The sequence below is a fragment of the Myxine glutinosa genome, chromosome 11 (assembly GCF_964187855.1).
Source record: "Myxine glutinosa chromosome 11, kmMyxGlut1.1, whole genome shotgun sequence".
In the NCBI taxonomy this organism is placed as follows: Eukaryota; Metazoa; Chordata; class Myxini; order Myxiniformes; family Myxinidae; genus Myxine; species Myxine glutinosa.
Genome location: NC_136271.1, coordinates 98,065,776 through 98,086,145, shown reverse-complemented (window position 1 = coordinate 98,086,145; position 20,370 = coordinate 98,065,776). Strand labels below are relative to the sequence as shown.

Here is a 20,370-nt window from a genome sequence, read left to right as displayed (position 1 = left end):
ATACACAACACACAACGCTAATCTTTGTGCAGTGTGCCGAGGTATTTTGTCCTGCAGAAGTTTTACGTACAGACTCCTCCGATAAAAAAAATTAATAAACAATCAAACCGTGGCGACCTCCATAAAAAAGTACCACATCGTTAGTCGTTGCATTTACCACTTTAGATGTGGTGCATTTTGCTATTTATTAAATGAAATGGATGCAAACTTCACAAAGATTACATTTAATAATTTGCTTTCCCGAATTCGTTTCTTTTCTTGATTAAACATTTTATACATAAACTTCTTTTTTTTTTTGCTTTGTACAAATATCGCAGCACAATTTGAACATCAGAAAACGGAAAGAAAAAGCAAAAATGAGCACATTGTAAAAAAGATAAACAATCGTCAAAAACAAACAAAAATAAAAAAGATCGGCGTCGACTTGCGACTCGACCGTGTCTGTCCAGTTTCTGGATCGTTTTCGCAAATGGATGTCACCGCCGATGTAAAAACGAAACGTCATTGCATCAGATGCATACAGGTGATGCTACTTAGGTGTGTGAGTGCAATAAACAAAACAATTGGGCTTACAATACATCACATGGCAAATGTTAGATATGAAAAAAAAAAAAAAAAAAAAAAACTGTTTTTTTACAGATGATGAAGAAAAAAAATAAATAAATCGGTAACACCAAGTGATAGAGGGCAGAGACCTTCCTCCACTAGGCCCAGGCTGTTTGGCCACTTGGAGAAGATTCGCTCAAACTCTTCGCAGATTCCTCTGTTTGAAGATTCCATGCAATAAAGTTCACACGCATAAATAAAATAGAAATAATTGAAAGTTTGCTTCGTCAGTACCATCTGGTTTAACATTGATCAATAAAAAAAAAAACATCTTATTTTGAAACTGCACAAATGAAAACAAAATCCAGATTTCAAAAGCACTAACTCCATAAACTTTTCCGTTTAAATCTTAATAAAGCAAATATGTCATTGTGTAATAGTAGATGCAATGTTAAGGAATAGTAAAGTTTCCAGTAATTTCTGAAAATGAGCAACGCTCATTATAATGTAAAGTTCTCAAGGTTATTGGCATCTCTGACGATTAGACTGAAACACAAAGACAATGGCTCATGTCACAGATGAGTGGCGATCTTCATTCATTTGATCTTCATTTCAACAATATTGATAGATATAGGCGATATAATACAACAAATATCATGAAACATTTACATTTTGTAGTCCATTGTATAATTTAAATAAACATAAATGCAAATTTCGCATGTGGAAAAAGTAAGTACACCCTTGGCTCTAATAGGTGGTATTGCCCCCTTTGGCAGAAACAACATCAAGTAGGCGTTTCTTATAACTGTCTACCAGTGACATCGACTGGGAGAAATTTTTGCCCACTCCTCCATGCATAATTCTTTCAGCTGTGCGATGTTTGAGGGGTTTCTTGCATGCACAGCTCGTTTCAAATCCCCCCACAACATCGAGATGGGATTTAGATCCGGGCTTTGACTTGGCCATTCCAGAACCCTCCATTTCTTTCTTTTCAGCCATTCCTTGGTGGATTTACTGGTATGTTTCGGGTCATTGTCATGTTGCAAGGTCCACCTTCAGTTGAGCTTCAACTTTCCGACAGATGGCCTCACATTATCCTCAAGCACCCTCTGGTACAATGAAGAATTCATAGTGGATTCTATGATGGTGAGCTGCCCAGGCCCTGATGCAGCAAAGCTGCCCCAAACCATAATATTTCCACCACCATGCTTTACAGTTGGTATCAGGTTCTTGTGGTCAAATGCTGTCTTTGGTTTTCGCCAAACATGTCTTCTGGTACTGTGGCCAAATAGCTCTACCTTTGACTCATCTGTCCAGAGCACATTGTTCCAGAAGTGCTGGTCTTTGCCTAGGTGTTCATTGGCAAACTTTAATCTTGCCCTGATGTTCATTCTGGACAGCAAAGGTTTCCTCCTGGCACACCTCCCATGTAGATCAAATTTGTGCAGCCTCTTTCGAATGGTAGACTCGTGCACTTTGACATCAACAGTGGCAAGAGCTACCTGTAGGTCCTGTGATGACATTCTGGGGTTCTTTGAGACTTCTTTCAGCATCTTGCGGTCTGCTCTTGGGCTGAACTTGCTGGGGTGGCCTGGCCTGAACAATTTGGCAGTTGTTTGGAATCTTCTCCACTTGTAGATGATCTTCCGGACAGTCGAATGATCGATTTCAAATTGTTTGGAGATCTTTTAAAATCCCTTCCCAGACTCGTAGGCATCTATAACCTTCTTTCTGAAGGCCTCAGAGAGCTCTTTTGATCCAGGCATGGTGACACCACACACTTCAACAACAAAGAGCAAACCAAACTAAATGTCTGAGCTTTCAATAAGACAGGTTCCTCCAAGATCCTCTCTAACGATGTTCTAATCATTTGCACCTGAGCTGGTGCACCTGATTCTAATTTTAGGTATTTGAAGTAGTGATAAATGTCGGCCTTGTAGGGGTGTACTTAACTTTTCCACATACGAAATTTGCATTTATGTTCATTTAAATTATACAATGGACTACAAAATGTAAATGTTTCATGATATTTGTTATATTATATCACCTTTATCTACCAATATTGTTGAAATGAAGATGAAATAGCTGTATGTTGAAATATGTTGAAAAAGTCAAAACTTTACATGGGGTGTACTTACTTTTCATGTGACTGTGCGTGTTCTTCCACAACCCCCTCCTAGTTAAGCCAACAAAAGCCAGGTTGACTGCACAGCTTAACTCAACTTTTTTTGTTCCTCACTTCTCCCGTCCATGGAATCACCTTCTATCATGGCCCTTGTCTATCTCACTCATGGCTTAAGAGAACCAATACAATGTGACATCATGTAGTGACATCCACCATCCTTACCCACAATCTTTTACCATCCCCACAACCCCATTAACCCTATTAACCCTATCGAACCAAACCCTCTTTGCAGTTACTGTGTTCCCTCCACTCACCTCATTTCCTATTCATTCATTCCTTTGCTTATTGTGCACAGTTGCTACCCCCTGTCGGTTCATTACCTTTAAACCCTCCATCACCTCGCTCTTTCATGAGCCTTGATGGCCTTGCATACGATACAAAAATAAATAAATAAATTCACAGCCAATCGGTGAATCAAAGGCAAGGCATTTTGCTGACTGCTCAATGGTGCTTTATACGTGTTCCACAATTACGGGTGATACATTTTATCAGCTTTTGAAAATCATATTTAATACACACCTTTTTCGGATCTTTCGTCTGCAACCTTGTCGGCCCGAAAGAAAATCCTCGCGCTGCTTAAAGAATAATGCAGAAGCTCAAACTCCTGTTGACAAAAAAGGAGTTTGAAAAACAGACCACCAATCCAATTTCTCCAACAGGTATTTACCATAAATATTATCCATGTGCAATTGCAACAAAGGTAAAAATGGTGACGTCCCATTTCAAACTTCAGCATCAAGTGCAACAGTTCCCTTCAGGATGTGCGTGTGCGGTTCGTCGACGGTCCCTCACCCGCAAGTAGATGTCGAGGCGCTTCTGTGTCAGGCTCATCGTCTGCGAGAGTTTCTCATCCTGACCGCCGGCACGTGTGCCCTGCTGCTGATCTATCGCCGCCTTCTCTCGCCGGTACTTTTCTCGTATCGACTGGAACCAGTGCAGCGAATCAAATGCTCGGCACTGGTCGAGCAGCTTAAGGATGTATGCCACTCCTAAAGGAAGGAGAGAAGTTAGCACATCATCTACTCTAACACAATCATCTAACACAATCCGGCTGTCCGTCCATCCGTCCATCATAGGTTTTTGTTACTGCAACAACTTGAGACGGCTGAAGGGATCCAAGGCAAACTTGGTACAGGTATATACAATGAGGTAAATATTAATCAATTAGATTTTGTGGTCATGAGGTCAGAGGTCATGTTAGGTACAAATCCTGTTACCACGATAACTTATGGACCAGTGATGGGATTTTGATCAAAGTTGGTACAGGTATATATTATGATGCAAAGACGAACTGATTAGATTTTGGCATGAAGAGGTCAAAGGAAGTCTAATAGGTTTTTGGTACCTCGATAACGTAAGAACAGCTGAAGGGAACCAAGTCAAACTTGGTACAATTATGTATAATGATGAAAAGATAAACAGATTAGATTATGGGGTCAATAGGTCAAAGGCAGGAAGTCCCATTAAATAAAAATCCTGTTACTGTGCTAACTTGTGAACCAGTGATGGGATTTTGACCAAACTTCATAGAAGTACATATGATGATGAAAAGATTAACTGATTAGATTTCTGCATCAAAGGTTAAGTCAGGTAAAAATTCTGCTACTAAAAAAGCTGCCCAGGCGGTTGTCCCCACATGCTTAAGGTCTACAACCATCGTTCCGGTACCGAAGCAGTCGACTGTGATGAGCCTGAAAGACTACCGCCCTGTCGCACTTACCCCCATCATAATGAAGTGCTTCGAGAGAATGGTCCTGGCTCACATAAAGACACCGTCCCCGCTACCCTTGACCAGCACCAGTTTGCCTACCGTGCAAATAGGTCAACGGAAGACGCCATATCCACTGCTCTTCACTCCACTCTGACCCACTTGGAAGGTAAGGACACCTACGTGTGCTGTTCATTGACTACAGCTCAGCATTCAACACCATCATCCCCACCAAGCTTGCCACCAAACTTCACATCCTAGGACTCAATACTTCCCTCTGCAACTGGACCCTGGACTTTCTGACTGACAGACCCCAGTCTGTTAGGTTTGGTAACCATACCTCCCCCACCCTAACCCTGAGAGTAGTGTAATAATGTTGCTTCTGGGACACCTCCGTTTAACATGGGAAATCCCTATCTAATGTCATTTACCCCCTTGTCTTTTTCAAAAATCATAAACACCTCTATTTCTCCCACCCTCATCTTTATGAACCTTTTGTCTGTAGTACCTATCCTTAATGTTGTTCATTAGACCACTCAAACACTACAAATATTTGTTTTCTCTTATAGACCTATCATCCTTCTTCTACATATCATCTGGCAGATTAATCTTTGACCCATTCACTTCCATATTAATTCTTTCCCTCCCTCATTGTCCCTAAAGACCTCTATTTCTCTCACCCTGTTCTTTACGAACCTTCTAACCTTTTGACATGTTATCCTTATTCATTAGACCACTTAAACACCTGTGATCCTTCTGACCTTATGGACCTTTTAACCTTTTACTCTTAATATCATCTGGTGAATATAACCCACTCAAACATCGACCCGACAAATATTTGTTTATGCGTGGGAAATAATTTAATTCTCCTACAACTCTCCTCACCGTCTAATATATTAACAAAAAATATGTTTGAGTTTGGTTCTTTATTAAGATATTTTAACTGAGCTAAGATAAAATGGTAAACCTCCCTCAATGTTCTTGTTTGAGCGCCTCCAGTGCCACATACCATTTTTAAATTAAAGTATATATTTTCCTGACAACCATCAAAGTTTTCCGACCACTCAAAAATATTTCCATCTTTTTTACCCAATTCACCGGTATTTAAATTAATTCTCTTATTTGTTTTGTGAATTTTTTTACCAGTTGCCTTTTCAATTATACCTATTTGATATTTTTCACATTCGTTATGTTTTCCATTTATATACCAAGGTTGATTACACCTCCACTCTTTAGTCTGGTTAATACTTGGTTCTATCATTTATATAATAGTAAAAAAGGAGGCGGTAGCCCGTTAAAATCCCTAACCCCCTTTTTAACTTATCACTTATGTATATGGATGGTTGTTGTTTAATGGCTTATCAGTTTTGTTTTTTGTAATTCTTGTGAGTAAAATGAACCCAAGATTTCTTCCCCATTCATATCATTTAATTTGTAAGTCCAAGGAACTGTATCCATTACATCAATGATTTTAAATAATTCACGAGTCCATTTTTGTGTATAACCTTTTTCAAAATGGCTTTTCCATTTGTATATTCTTACCAAATCACCAACTTTGAACTTGGACTTTCTCAAATTAATCTCCTTTTCATATTCTAATTTTGTAAATGTTTCTGATGGTTTTGATTTTGTTGATGAATGAACTGTATTATTGTAATTATCAACAATATCCTGAATTAAATACACCCATTTTTGAGAACCGAGTTGTGTGAATTTTTTATATAATTTCTCTTTTAAAGTACGATTAAAACGCTCAATAACAACTGCTTTTCCTTCATTAAAGGTGCTGTATAATTTAATACCCTCCCCCTTAAGAAATTTCATAAATATTTTGTTATAGAACTCTGTTCCCTCATCGGTCCACAGTTTCTTTGGTTTTCTTTTACTTTTATTAAATATCTGTTGGAAGGCTAACATCAGAGTATAACCTCTCTTGTTTTTCAAAGGAACAACCCAAGCAAATCGACTCCTCAAATCAATAACGGTTAAAGCATACTTGTATCCCTTATCATTTTTTAGTTCGATTAAATCAGCAGACCATATGTGGTCGGTGTATTTAGAATAAACTTTCCTTCTTTTAAACTTTGTGATTATAGGTTTATGTAATTCATCAGCCAAAAGCTCCTCAGTCTTGATGACATCATTAGAGCCTAATAGTTTTTTGAGGGTGAATAACCAAGGCCAAGTTTCAATTTAGCATTTATCAAATTTCTCACAATAAACCTATCAACCTTCTCTCTCAACGTTGGATTTTGTATCAAAGACAAATTATACAACATTTCTCTGTCGGCTTTATGTTTTTCAGTCAACGTAGTGGTTTTCCCATAAGCAATATCATGCTTCATACACACTTCGTCAACCCTATTTGTAGGTTTAGACCAAGGTTTAGGATTGTCAGCCTCATCTAATCTTTTATCCAGGTTTGTTCCAGGACCACAGAAAGAATATCCAGGTAGATGTAGTTCCCCTGGAATTCCAGTTGTTGTAAATTTACTTCCTGAGAGAAACTTTTGTATGTCTCCTCCTCTTTTAGGAGAGATGAATTGGCACTTTTTAGAGCCACATACTTGACATATTCCTTTTTGATAAACTCTATTATTTTTAGCTTTAACATACAATACACTTTTAGATTTAGTTTTCTTTTTACATTTGAGACAATAACTCATATTTATTTATCAGAAAAATTCCGACAGAGTATCAAAACCTTTTTGGTTTTCAACATATACATTTCAATCTTTATTTTAAAAACATAAAGAATCCTAAGGAATGCCTTCACTCTCTCCTCCATTTATTTACAAATAAAACTAACTAAAGTCAATACCACTTAATCTTTTTCTTCTTCTTCTTCACCACTTTCTCGTTTAGATCTCCTCCCTGAAATTGAACTCATCTCATCCGTTTTTAAAACCAATTTCTTCACAAGAGTCATTCTTTCTTTATTTTCCTCTTCGGTGCGTTGAGATTGATTTATTTGTTGTAATACATTTAATCTTTTACGAATCTCACTGATTTCCCTCTCTCTTTCTTCCCTTTCCTCCCTCTCCTCCTTCTCTTCTTCAATTCCTTCCTCAGCCCTTGCAACCCTTGAGTTTGAGCCCCAAAGAATATTATACATATACTCATCTGGATTTTGAGATATTCTTGTATCTATAATTAATTTTCTCATAATAGGATACCAATAAGATTTGTTGATAATTTCTAAAAGAGTTTTATATTTCATAACTTTGAGAAGTTCATTTTTATTTAATATTTTTAACAAGTCTCTATTTGTGGGTTTAGCAATATCAGTATAAGGCCAGTTTTTTATGACAAAATTCCCATGTATATGCTCCAAATCATAAGGTATGTAATACCGAGCACCCTTTTCTTGTAGGTATCCTTGAATACAAAAATTATAATTCTCTTGTAGTCTTCTTCCTGCCATTTATGTATCAGAAATATATGTGAGATTAATATTATGACAGGTAATACCACCCCATCTTCCCACTACCAAATCGGTTTGTATTCCTCGGCTTTCTATCCTTATCTCATTACCTTCCTTCTTTATCATGCGAACCATCGCTATACTATCATATATTTTTATTTTCTTAAAATCACGTATTTGTTGTTTACTAATTGTACTTCCACATAAATCCTTATCTTCACCAAGTGGATAATATTGTTCTTTACGAGACTGATTAAAATCATGTAGGTCTTCTATGTTTATTGAAAAAGACCAATTATACCCTAAATCAGGCATATCATACCCCCATTTATTAATTCGCATATTAACTATATGTCCTTCTTTATAAAATTCAATTGTAAGCAGGTAGTTAAATTCAATGAGGAAAGGTGTATGGTCAGTATAACCAGGTGTTGTGGTTGTAAATTTTACTTGTTTAACAAAACGTGCTGTTTTCTTTAAAAATATATATTGTGATAAATCACTAAATCTAATTAAGTCATTTGCATCTGTAGGGTTTGGATAATTGATTAATTTATAAGTATTCTTCATATTAATATTTTTACTTACACTATATTTTTGTCGTTCAGCCTGTGCCTTTGTATAATAATTTGATAAATCAATATCCTGAGAGGATTTTCCAAAGATAGAACCATCTTTTCCAACATAAGTCATTTATATTAGATTAAAAATGATATCATAAAAATTTTCATTATTGTTGAGTTGAAATAATACATATAAACATAATTGACCACAACATTTAGAATTAATTTCTTGAACTTGAAATGTTTGATAAACACCATTCTGTAAGAATTGTATTACTTCAACAGGTGGTGGCATACCATAACTATCAAAATAATATTTATCCTGACTATTATGAATACAAACCCAATGAGAACCATTCTGTGTGTCTAAATTCATAATAATATTCTTTGTATTCTTATTCATATGTATTCATTCATCTCTCATACAAATAACCACATTATCAATTTTTAGTGTTTTACAATACTTAGATAGTTCTATATTTGACGTTGTATTCTTTCCAAATTGTTTAAACCATTTATCCATTTATTTATGAGAAAGATACAATCCATTACCCCGTTTAGTTAGTTTAACACCCGCTTGAGCGATAGAGGAAAGCATATCTCCAACCAACAATCTAGCTTTATCAGGTAGACTTTCAAGTTTTTGAGCAAAATCTACAATTACACCACTTCCACTAATTTGTTTCTCCAACTCCTTGTTATGTCTTTCCAATTCTTTTTGAGCTTTTAGTTGTGCCTTCCTTTCGTTAGCAGTTTTTACCGCTGCTGAAATACCACCAGTCAATGCTCCCGCCGCACTTAAACCAGCAAATAAAGGAATTAGAAACGGGAGAAATCCTCCTCTTGACTCGTCTATTGAATATTTCTTTAACATAGGTTTCGTCATTTTAATTTTAAGTGATCCAACATCATTTAGTGTTTTTACTTGTGTGTGTGTGAGTAAAACATCAATTCTTACAGCTCCTTTTCTTTGAATTGTATTAACATTAATAATACAAGGCTTTTGATTTTGAATACAAGATGTTAATTTATTAAGATTGATTTGATTAACATATACCCCAACCATTTATTTATGAGAAAAAACCTAAGTGATATTAATCATAACACCATTATCTGTATTAATCTGTAATTCTGTTTCCTCCAAAAGCAAACAATATGCATTAACCTCTTCACTCTCCCCTCTTTCAATGTATAGAGAAGTATCCACTCGATTAGACTTTATAGTTTCCTTTTGAGAACTCAGGTCAATTGCGTAGATTGTATAAAGTTTTTGAAACGCAACCATATCCAAAATAGGATCATTATTACCATTACTTTCACACACCTTTTGGTAGGACTTGTAGGCTTCCGCATAATCATTTTTTTCCCAATCAATTTCCAATCTATCTCGCGGATAAAATGTGCCATCAAGAGAAACCCGAAGTTGTTTCACCTTAGCATTATCACTCAGCGCATTATTCTTATTAGTACCGTCCTCTCCATCTGGTTTTTTAAAAATGAGCCAGAGGTATCGTGGCTTTCCTTGAAGAACACCCAAATTCCAAGTGTAGGTAGTGTGTTCCAGTTTAACGTGTTGACCTCTTCTTTTAAGGTATGATACATTTAGCGGTTTCTTTGAGTTAAGTCTTCTATTTAACATCTCTTCCGTTTTAAGATTAGGAGTATATTCACTGATATACCAACACAAATCATTAATAACAAATTTATTGTTGTCTCCAAAAGCATTTTCATCCCCAAAAAGCAACCTATTTACATTATCATTCCTTTGTAGTTGAAATCTAATTTTAAGACCATACAAAACTTTATTATAATCACAATATCCAAATATACCTTTCAGAGGTACTGCTACGGTAAAACTATTCTCAGCTTTTGTTTCATCATTATACATTGACTTCCTTTGACTATAACCGGGGTCAGCATTTGTTCCCGTTGACATATCAGGAATAAAACCTTCAACAGCTCCCTTACCCATTCTATCACTAAACGAATATAGTGTAAATTTCATCATTTCAGATGTAGCAGAGACATAATCAACCGCTTCAACCTCTTGTGTTCCAATATACAGGCGGACACTGTCAAACATTTTCCAGAAGAAATCATTTACGAGTGTAGCATTAGTATTATTCGCAGCCTTAGTGAATTTAAATTTACACAGCAAGAAACTATCAGCTATATTCAAGTAAGTTTGTTGATTATTTATTTCAAAACTTTTTGTTCCGTTTGAATTCCAGTCTGTTCCTGTTATAGCATTTACCTTAAAATAGTCTTCCTTTTTAGTGGAGTTTGAAATGATAATCGTATCATCCAAATCATAGATACTATCAATCGCTTCCATACTTGTATTTATATAGCATTAAAATTGTTGAAACCCTGACCCAAGTATTTTAATGATTTTTTGTCGTTCTTGTGAAGATAGTTGAGTTTTACCTTTTTTTATTTCTTTGATTGCTTGTAATTTATGAGACTCCTTTTGAGCATCTTTTATACTCTTTATAGCACCCGCAACGGAGCCCACGGCAGAAGCAGTTGAACCAATTAGGTCTTTATGTTTAAGGATGGTTGAACCAATACCCATTAGAGTATCAATTATTCCATCTCCTTTATTTCGAAATTGATGACCTACACCTCGTTGTCTCTTAGGTTTATAGTATCCTCTACCCACATACCTTGTATAGTCTGGTGAAAGGAACATGCCCTCCCCTGTAATTATTTTATATTTTACCAACTCGTGTTTTCTCACAATAACCATTATTTATTTATTGAAAAACTTCACGTAGGAGAATTCTGATGGATATAATTTCATCATTAAAGGATATCATACGATTATCTTGGTCGGTTATCCTAAAATTTACTCTGTATATGGTTTTTCCTGACACAGGTAAATAGACAAGATTTTTTGGTTCCATATTAAATTTATAACCAATCGGGGTTGAGTATGCACTGAATGAAAATATTGTATTTGTTCTTATTCCATCGTTATAAGCACCATCAATCAAATCACAATGAATTAATACTGAATTTATACCGGAGGATATTTGGATAACATTATCACTGTAAAACGTCCCGTTATTTTCAATCTTTTTTGAAGAGAAACCCAATAGCTCTCTAAACGAATTTTCAATCGTGAAATCAACTTTATAATTATTTTTAAGTTTAATAGTTGATTTTGAAGTGTGTTTTTGAATATCTATTACAATATTTTTTGGTTCATCACCTTTTTCTTTCATAAGGCGAGAGAGTTCTGAAGATATTTGAGAAATCTCGTAAGCTCCGGGTGAAACGGTTATAGTTTTATATTCACTTCCTGGATTATAACTAAACTTGTTGTTTTTCTCTGTGATATTAAACAAGGTATTATAAGTTTCCATTGACAATAAAGATGCCTCATATGAGGTAAGGGGGTCAAGTTGTAGTGGGTAAGGGAATGAAGCTGTGTAATCGCTCGTTGTGAAATTAAAACTAAGAATTGTGCTTCTCATCTTATTTAATATCTAATAAAATATCTTTGTATTGACATTTATTAATTATTTTCATATTCATCAACTGATCTAAAATGGCTGAGGATTCATTAAAACAATTGTTGTTTCCAGCCTTCTTACTACCTAACAACAATAATAGCCTATTAACTAATTGTGATGGGTCATTTGGAAGAAAACTAACACCCGAACCAAGCTTACTTAAAGCATCAATAATATGTTTCTCCTTCTCATTCTTCTTACTTTTACCAGCAACAGAAACTCCATAATCAAGTGCATTTAGCAACTCAATATATACCCTATCTTCCTCTCTTTCCATATCAAGTGGTTCCTCAAAATATTTTGAACCGCTGAATCCGGGGTTTGTTAGAAGAAACATTAATCTTGGAGTTAATTTAACATTTGGTTGAGTAGAACTCAAGAACATCAATTCATCATTAAATATCAATACCTTTTCTTCCACAAGATGAAACACTGCTGGTTTTTCTGTTGGAATGAGACCTGCTCTGGTTTTTGAACCCGCCGAATATTCATTGTTTTGAAGAGCTTCCACAACATAATTAGGGGGTTGATTTACCTCCTCAAGTTTCCGAAATAATCCCTCGTCATCATATTCTAATTCACCAAGTTCTTGTTTTGTTATCTGACTAAAATCTTTGAGCATTTGAAGTTTTTTCGGAGTAAATTCTACCGTGGGAACTGTAGGTGAGTGTTGAGTTTTCAAAAGTGGTTTAAAGAATTTCTCTTGTTTTCTTTCAAAGGCTTCTTCACCAGTTAGTTTCTGTCTCCGTTTCTTCTTTATCTCTTCCTGTTGTTTAACAACTTTTGAAACTAATTGTTGATGTTCCTTAAACTTTCTTTCTCTTTCTTCGGTATTCATTTAGTATTGAAAAATATCATTTAGTATCTCATCTTGTTTCACAACAATATATTTATATTTTCCAATCGTGTGTTTCATATAATTTTCGAATTCTTTTTTACTACATAACGTAGAGCAATTATCTCTCCAAAAATTATTTACATCTATTGAATTTAACTTAAATAAAATAAAAGTATTGGCATTGTTTCTTATTGAGCGTCGAGGGAGTTGAAAATATGATTGACTAAGATATATACAATTACAAGAAGAATGTCTCCCTCTTGTATAGTAGCTATCCATTACTGTTTGGTTTCTCTCATTAACACAATCATCAAAGATGACGAGGTTCTTTTTTGATTTATCTAAATCTTGAGGTGAAGGTATATCATCCGTATTATCACTGAGAATACAAGTTATGGGTTTCGATTTTGATTTCTGTGTATCACAAAATAGTTGTATTATATCCTCAATGTTATAATCATTTAGTTTGTTTTGAAGTTTAAATAAACCGATAATGTCTTCCTTTTTAAGACCTGCATTAAAACCCTGTGAGAGTAGTTGATACTCGGGTTGAAAACTTGACTTTGTAAAAATTATTAAATTATCATAATCTAAAAAATTAGAACCAAGGAGCATCTTTAAAAGTAAACAGGTTTTCCCACATCCGCTTGAACCAACTATTAGACATCTCAATGAATTTGGAATGTTTTTATGGTTATTAAATTTTATCTTATTTTCCCAAACGGGTAAAAAATCATTCATTTATATATTTGGAAAACAAGTCATCTAACTTCTTTTGAGCTATTTTAGAAACTCTATATTTTATCCTGAGTTCGGGTTTAATTTCAAAATAATTCATTATTTTATTTATATAGTATCTTGTATTAACATTTCCATTAAAATTATTTTGAATAATAAATATCATTAAACCCTTATACATTTCCTCAATACAATTAGTCTCTTCCCTTGAAAGAAATGGTGTATTATCATCACAATACTTAACATTCATCTCTCTTATTAATCTTGTAAAGTAATTCATTTTTGGTTCTAATTTAAAAGAGTTATATATTTTTTTATATTTTTTATTATCATTAATTAAAATTAAATCACAGAAAATACATTGTTTATATGAACCCTCATTATTAAGCCCTATTCTATCACAAGCCGGACAATTCTCTAATTTATCATATGGAGAGTCTGGAAATTCTAAATATCCTTCAGAACTTATCATATTTATATAGTAAATTTTTACTTAAACTAAACGCAAGTTTATTCATTAATAAATACAATGTTTCACAACACAAAAGACCAATTTCAATCTATTACCGAAGGTTCTATTGATTGTGTCAAAGATGTAAAGTTGAACAAAGATAAATATGGTAATTTTTGGGTTTATCCCGAATTAAATGATAATATTAGTCCATCAATTATGTTTAAAGGCCGCGGATTTTCTATTCCAGCTAAAAAATCGATAAAAGTCTATTTGGATCATGTCTCCCCCCTTCTAATGGCTATTTATGAAAAGATTGGTGAAAAATTGGACTCCACTTCTTTGGAACTTAATGATAAGACCATCAACTCAAGTAAAGGAGATGTATGTATATTTTTTAATAAAACAGATATTGATGTTAATAATAAAATCATAACCGGGGAGATGACATTTAGGTCAATTATAATTAAAGATTATTTGAAGATAACTTTTAATGTAAAAAATATTATTATCCAAAAGGATATTGAAAGAAAAATTATTGGGCTCGATGGAAATGTTATTTAGTTTAAGTAAAGTTTTCATATATAAATGGGGCACACAATTCAAAACACAATTGAATCTCTTAACAGAATTCTTAGAGAGCCTATCGGAAGAACTGATACTCTGCTTGGTTATCATCGTGAAGACGAATCAATAACAAACTTAAATTGGTCCGATGGAAGAATTAAATTTAGGATGAGTTGGAATAAATTAATTAGTGTTGATTCAATAATTATTGACCAAATTAAAAAAGTTTTAGATTTGCTTGATGATGATGAAAAAGAATATACTGATAGATCATTCCGTGTTAATTTATATTTTAAATTTATTGCAGACATTAGATCTGCTACTAATTATAGATTATTAAATGGAGAGAATCCAATTACTGGAGAAATTAAATGTGATTTTGATGGGATAATGCACCTAAATAAAATTATTATAAGACATGAAAGTAAAGAAATTTTTTTTTTGTTTAAATTGGATAGATGTTTAAGAAGACATAGAATATTCGAAGATATTTCATCTGACTCTGACTCAGAAGATCATGGTGATTATGATATAGTACTATGTTCAACTATTCCGCTAGGGTCAGGAAATTCATCTGACTCTGAAGATTCATGTTGTAATCGAGATGGAATGCCTCCAAGATATACGAAACTCGATAATGATCTTTTTAAATTAACAAAGGAAATATTAAATCCAGATCAATTAGTAATTCTTAATGAAAAAATAAATAAACTAATTTTGAACACAATAAACTCTTTGTGTCCCTATAAATATGAGTCAATACAGCAGTGAAGATTTTACTATTTCATTGAACACAGATGATAGTTATGATACTAATAGTTTGTGCTCAAATGATAGTTGTGAGAGTAGCTTTATTGATGACTCTGAGTATGATTCTGAGTATTCATGTGATAGTTATGACTTAGATGATTCTGAGTGAAAAAGTGTTTTAGTTTAAGCACAGCGATATATATAAAACGGAGCTGTAAAGCCCAAAAGTGTTTTATTTTAAGCACAGTGATATATATATAAAACCACGTTTTCTCACGCTATAAATATGGTTTATTGTGATACTTGCGAGAAGGAAGTAAAATATTATAAACAACATATTCTCACCGCAAAACATACATACAACATTTTTAACAAACTTTCCCCTCTTCCACCTGAAACAAAACACTGTTCTACATGTAATAAAAATATCCTCAAGAAAGGCTTCAAAATACATCTTAAAACAAATCTACATTTATCAAATTTTATCACAACTAAAAACTCTGATGGAGCATTCAAAGGACATATTAAAATAAGAGTCTTTAACTTCAAACCTCCTGAACCAGAGTCTATAGTTGATGCTGTAGAAATAGTTAAACCTGCTGTTCAAACGTTGATTGAAAAAACACTAAAGGAAATGAAACCACTTAAATTTTATATGGGAGTAAAATTAGAAATGACAAAGGATGAAGGAGTTATAGATGCACCATACATGAGAACTGAGCCACACTTTATATCTTCATATCAAGATTTTAAAACATCAGGAGTCTATGATGAACTTATTAAACAAGAGCAAGATGTGGATAATTCAATCGTAGGAAGTGGATTCAATATAGGAAAAATTATTTACATAGACATTCATATTCTTAAATCAGATCCTCTAAAAGCTTCTTCTTACATTGATTTACCCAGTGTTATCAAAAATAGAAAAGCAGTTATCAATATCAAAAATAAAGACAATAAATGTTTTCTCTGGTCTATTTTAGCACACTTACATCCTCCACATTTTCATGATGAAAGAGTATCTCATTATAAAAAATATGAGAATACATTAAATACGAAAGATCTAAAGTTTCCGATGACTTTAAATGATATTCCTAAATTTGAAAAGATGAATAATTTATCAGTTAATGTTTATGGTCTAACAGAAACAAACAACATCCAGGTTTTAAAGCTTTCTGACAATTGTAAACAAACTCATATTAATCTTCTATATTTTAATTCAGGCGAAAATTCACATTATACATACATCAAAGATATTGCTAAATTAATAAAACCACAAGTCTGTAAGAGAACAAATAAAATATATATTTGTTTGCGTTGTCTTAACTTCTTCAATTCACAAGAAAGATTAGATAAACATTCAAATTATTGTGGCGAACATAAATCAACGGTAATCAATATGCCTAAAGAAGGCTCAAAGATCACATTCAAAGATGAAAATAAAAAGATCAAACATCCATTTGTTATATATGCTGATTTTGAAAGTATTTTAGAAAAAATTGATACTGCTTCTCAAGATCCAAAAGAATCATACACAAATAAATATCAAAAACATACTCCTTGTGGTTTTTGTTATTATATCAAATCATCCGTTGGTGATAAATATAACAAGTTAGAGATGTATAGAGGCTCAAATACCCCAGAGGAGTTTGTGAAACGACTAGAAAAAGACTGTGTTCGATTAACCAAGATAATGAGAGAAACCAATAAACCAATGTCCTTAACAAGTAAAGAAAAAAGGGAATTTATAAAAAATAATGTCTGTCATATTTGTGAGGAGAAAATTGGTAAAGGTCTAAAGGTTAGAGACCATTGTCATCTCACTGGTAAATATAGAGGTCCGGCTCATCAAAGTTGTAATATTAATTATCAACTCCCCTCTTTCATTCCTGTCTTTCTTCATAACAACGCTCATTATGATACACATCTATTTATCAAGGAACTCTCAAAGACTTCTGGAAGTATCTCAGCAATTCCAAACACGGATCAGAAATACATTTCATTCACAAAAACAATTCACACATCTCCTATTACTCATATCAGATTTCTTGATACATTTAAATTCATGGCAAGTCCATTGGTTAACTTGGTTCAAAATCTAAAAGAGTTTCCATGTCTTTCAGAGTATTTTTTAGATAAAGATTTTCTAACACAAAAGGGAATTTACCCCTATGACTATATGGACTCATTTGAGAGATTCAATGAAACACAACTTCCTTCAAAAGAAAATTTCTATAACAAATTAAACAACAGTAATATATCTGATAAAGATTATGTACACGCACAAAATGTTTGGGAAAAATATAACATCAAGAATCTTGGCGAGTATCACGATTTGTATCTCAAAACTGATGTGCTTTTATTGGCTGATGTATTTGAAGCCTTTAGATCTGTTTGTCGCACTGGATATGGATTGGATCCTGCTCACTACTACACAGCACCTGGATTGGCCTGGAGTGCAATGTTAAAAATGACAAAACAAGATTTGGATTTGATAACCGATGTTGATATGCTTTTGATGATTGAAAAGGCAAAAAGAGGTGGAATTTCACAAGTCTGCTCGAGTAGATACGCAAAAGCAAATAACAAATATCTTCCAAATTATGATCCAACGAAAGAGAGTTCTTACTTGATGTACTATGACGCGAACAACCTGTATGGCTGGGCAATGTCTCAGGCTCTTCCTTATGGAAAACTTAGATGGGTAAAGGAAAAAGACTACAAAAACGTTTTACAAGATGTATGTATCTCTACACAAAAAGAATTGGATGAAGAAAAAGTTGGTTATTATTTTGAAATTGATTTAAAATATCCAGAGGAACTCCATAACCTACACAAAGATCTCCCATTTGCTTGTGAGAAAGAAAGTCCAAAGAAAGAATGGTTGAGTGATTATCAACGATCGTTTGATATAGGTGAATCAACAGAAAAATTACTTACTACATTATATAACAAGAAAAATTATGTTCTACACCAAAGAAATTTGCGACAATATTTATCAAAAGGTCTAAGAGTAGAGAAGATCCATAGGGTTCTAAAGTTCAATCAAAGTCATTGGTTAAAGGGGTACATTGATTTTAATACACAAAGAAGAACAGAGTCAAAAACAGATTTTGAGAAAGACTTTTATAAATTGATGAATAATGCGGTCTTTGGTAAGACTATGGAGAATGTGAGGAAAAGACAAAATATCAGACTATCAACATCTTGGGAACAAGCATCAAAATTAATTAATAGACCGAGTTTTACTCGAGCTGAGGTCTTTACTGAGAACTTTTGTGCGATCCATTTGATTAAAGAGAGTATTGAAATGAACAAACCTATTTATATTGGAACAACAATTCTTGATTTATCAAAGTCATTAATGTATGATTACTTTTATAATAACTTGAAGAAATATCAAAATGATGTTAATCTACTTTATATGGATACAGATAGTTTTATTTTGAAAATTAATACCAACGATGTTTATTCAGACATGAAAAGAGACATTAATATCTATGACACGAGTAATTACAGTCCAGAGAGTGAGTTGTTCTCTTCTAAAAATAAAAAGGTGATTGGAAAGTTCAAGGATGAATTAGGAGGAAATGTTATGAGTGAATTTGTGGGATTGAGGTCAAAGGCTTATGCTTATAAATACATTGTGAATAACGTTGAAAAGACTGATAAGAAGTTAAAAGGTGTAAAGAAAAATGTTATTAAAGAAACAATAAACTTTAAGGATTATTATAACTGTTTAACAACAAAGAAAGAAGAGTTTAGAAAGATTAATGGAATAAGAAGTTATAAACATCAATTATATTCAGAAGAGATAAATAAGAAAGCATTGGGGGCTTTTGATGATAAGAGGTTTATTTTAGAAAATGGAATTGATAGTCTCCCTTATGGTTATATAAGTATATAAGTGATAAGTTAAAAAGGGGGTTAGGGATTTTAACGGGCTACCGCCTCCTTTTTTACTATTATATAAATGATAGAACCAAGTATTAACCAGACTAAAGAGTGGAGGTGTAATCAACCTTGGTATATAAATGGAAAACATAACGAATGTGAAAAATATCAAATAGGTATAATTGAAAAGGCAACTGGTAAAAAAATTCACAAAACAAATAAGAGAATTAATTTAAATACCGGTGAATTGGGTAAAAAAGATGGAAATATTTTTGAGTGGTCGGAAAACTTTGATGGTTGTCAGGAAAATATATACTTTAATTTAAAAATGGTATGTGGCACTGGAGGCGCTCAAACAAGAACATTGAGGGAGGTTTACCATTTTATCTTAGCTCAGTTAAAATATCTTAATAAAGAACCAAACTCAAACATATTTTTTGTTAATATATTAGACGGTGAGGAGAGTTGTAGGAGAATTAAATTATTTCCCACACATAAACAAATATTTGTCGGGTCGATGTTTGAGTGGGTTATATTCACCAGATGATATTAAGAGTAAAAGGTTAAAAGGTCCATAAGGTCAGAAGGATCACAGGTGTTTAAGTGGTCTAATGAATAAGGATAACATGTCAAAAGGTTAGAAGGTTCGTAAAGAACAGGGTGAGAGAAATAGAGGTCTTTAGGGACAATGAGGGAGGGAAAGAATTAATATGGAAGTGAATGGGTCAAAGATTAATCTGCCAGATGATATGTAGAAGAAGGATGATAGGTCTATAAGAGAAAACAAATATTTGTAGTGTTTGAGTGGTCTAATGAACAACATTAAGGATAGGTACTACAGACAAAAGGTTCATAAAGATGAGGGTGGGAGAAATAGAGGTGTTTATGATTTTTGAAAAAGACAAGGGGGTAAATGACATTAGATAGGGATTTCCCATGTTAAACGGAGGTGTCCCAGAAGCAACATTATTACACTACTCCTGAGTACCGGGGCTCCACAAGGATGCGTGCTGAGCCCCGTTCTCTCCTCCCTCTTCAGTCATGACTGTGTGCCTGTCCGCAACTCCAACACAATCGTCAAGTTTGCGGACGACACCACGGCGGTAGGCTTGATCACCAACAATGATGAGTCAGCCTACAGAGAGGAGGTCCAACACCTTGTGATTTGGAGCTCTGAAAACAATTGGC

At 33.6% G+C, this 20,370-nt stretch overlaps 1 protein-coding gene across 1 annotated transcript in view; it reads right to left on the bottom strand.

Moving 5' to 3' along the window:
- Positions 1–147: 147 nt before the first annotated feature.
- WASHC4 (WASH complex subunit 4) overlaps positions 148–20,370 on the bottom strand; it is a 124,264-nt gene continuing 104,041 nt past the window's right edge. The window contains exons 31-33 of the mRNA XM_068131439.2: positions 3,524–3,720; positions 3,251–3,335; positions 148–763 (exon numbers count right to left, since the gene is read on the bottom strand). Of these exons, the coding sequence (XP_067987540.2) occupies positions 705–763; positions 3,251–3,335; positions 3,524–3,720 (341 nt within the window). The 3' untranslated portion in view covers positions 148–704. The remainder of the gene's footprint in view (positions 764–3,250; positions 3,336–3,523; positions 3,721–20,370) is intronic.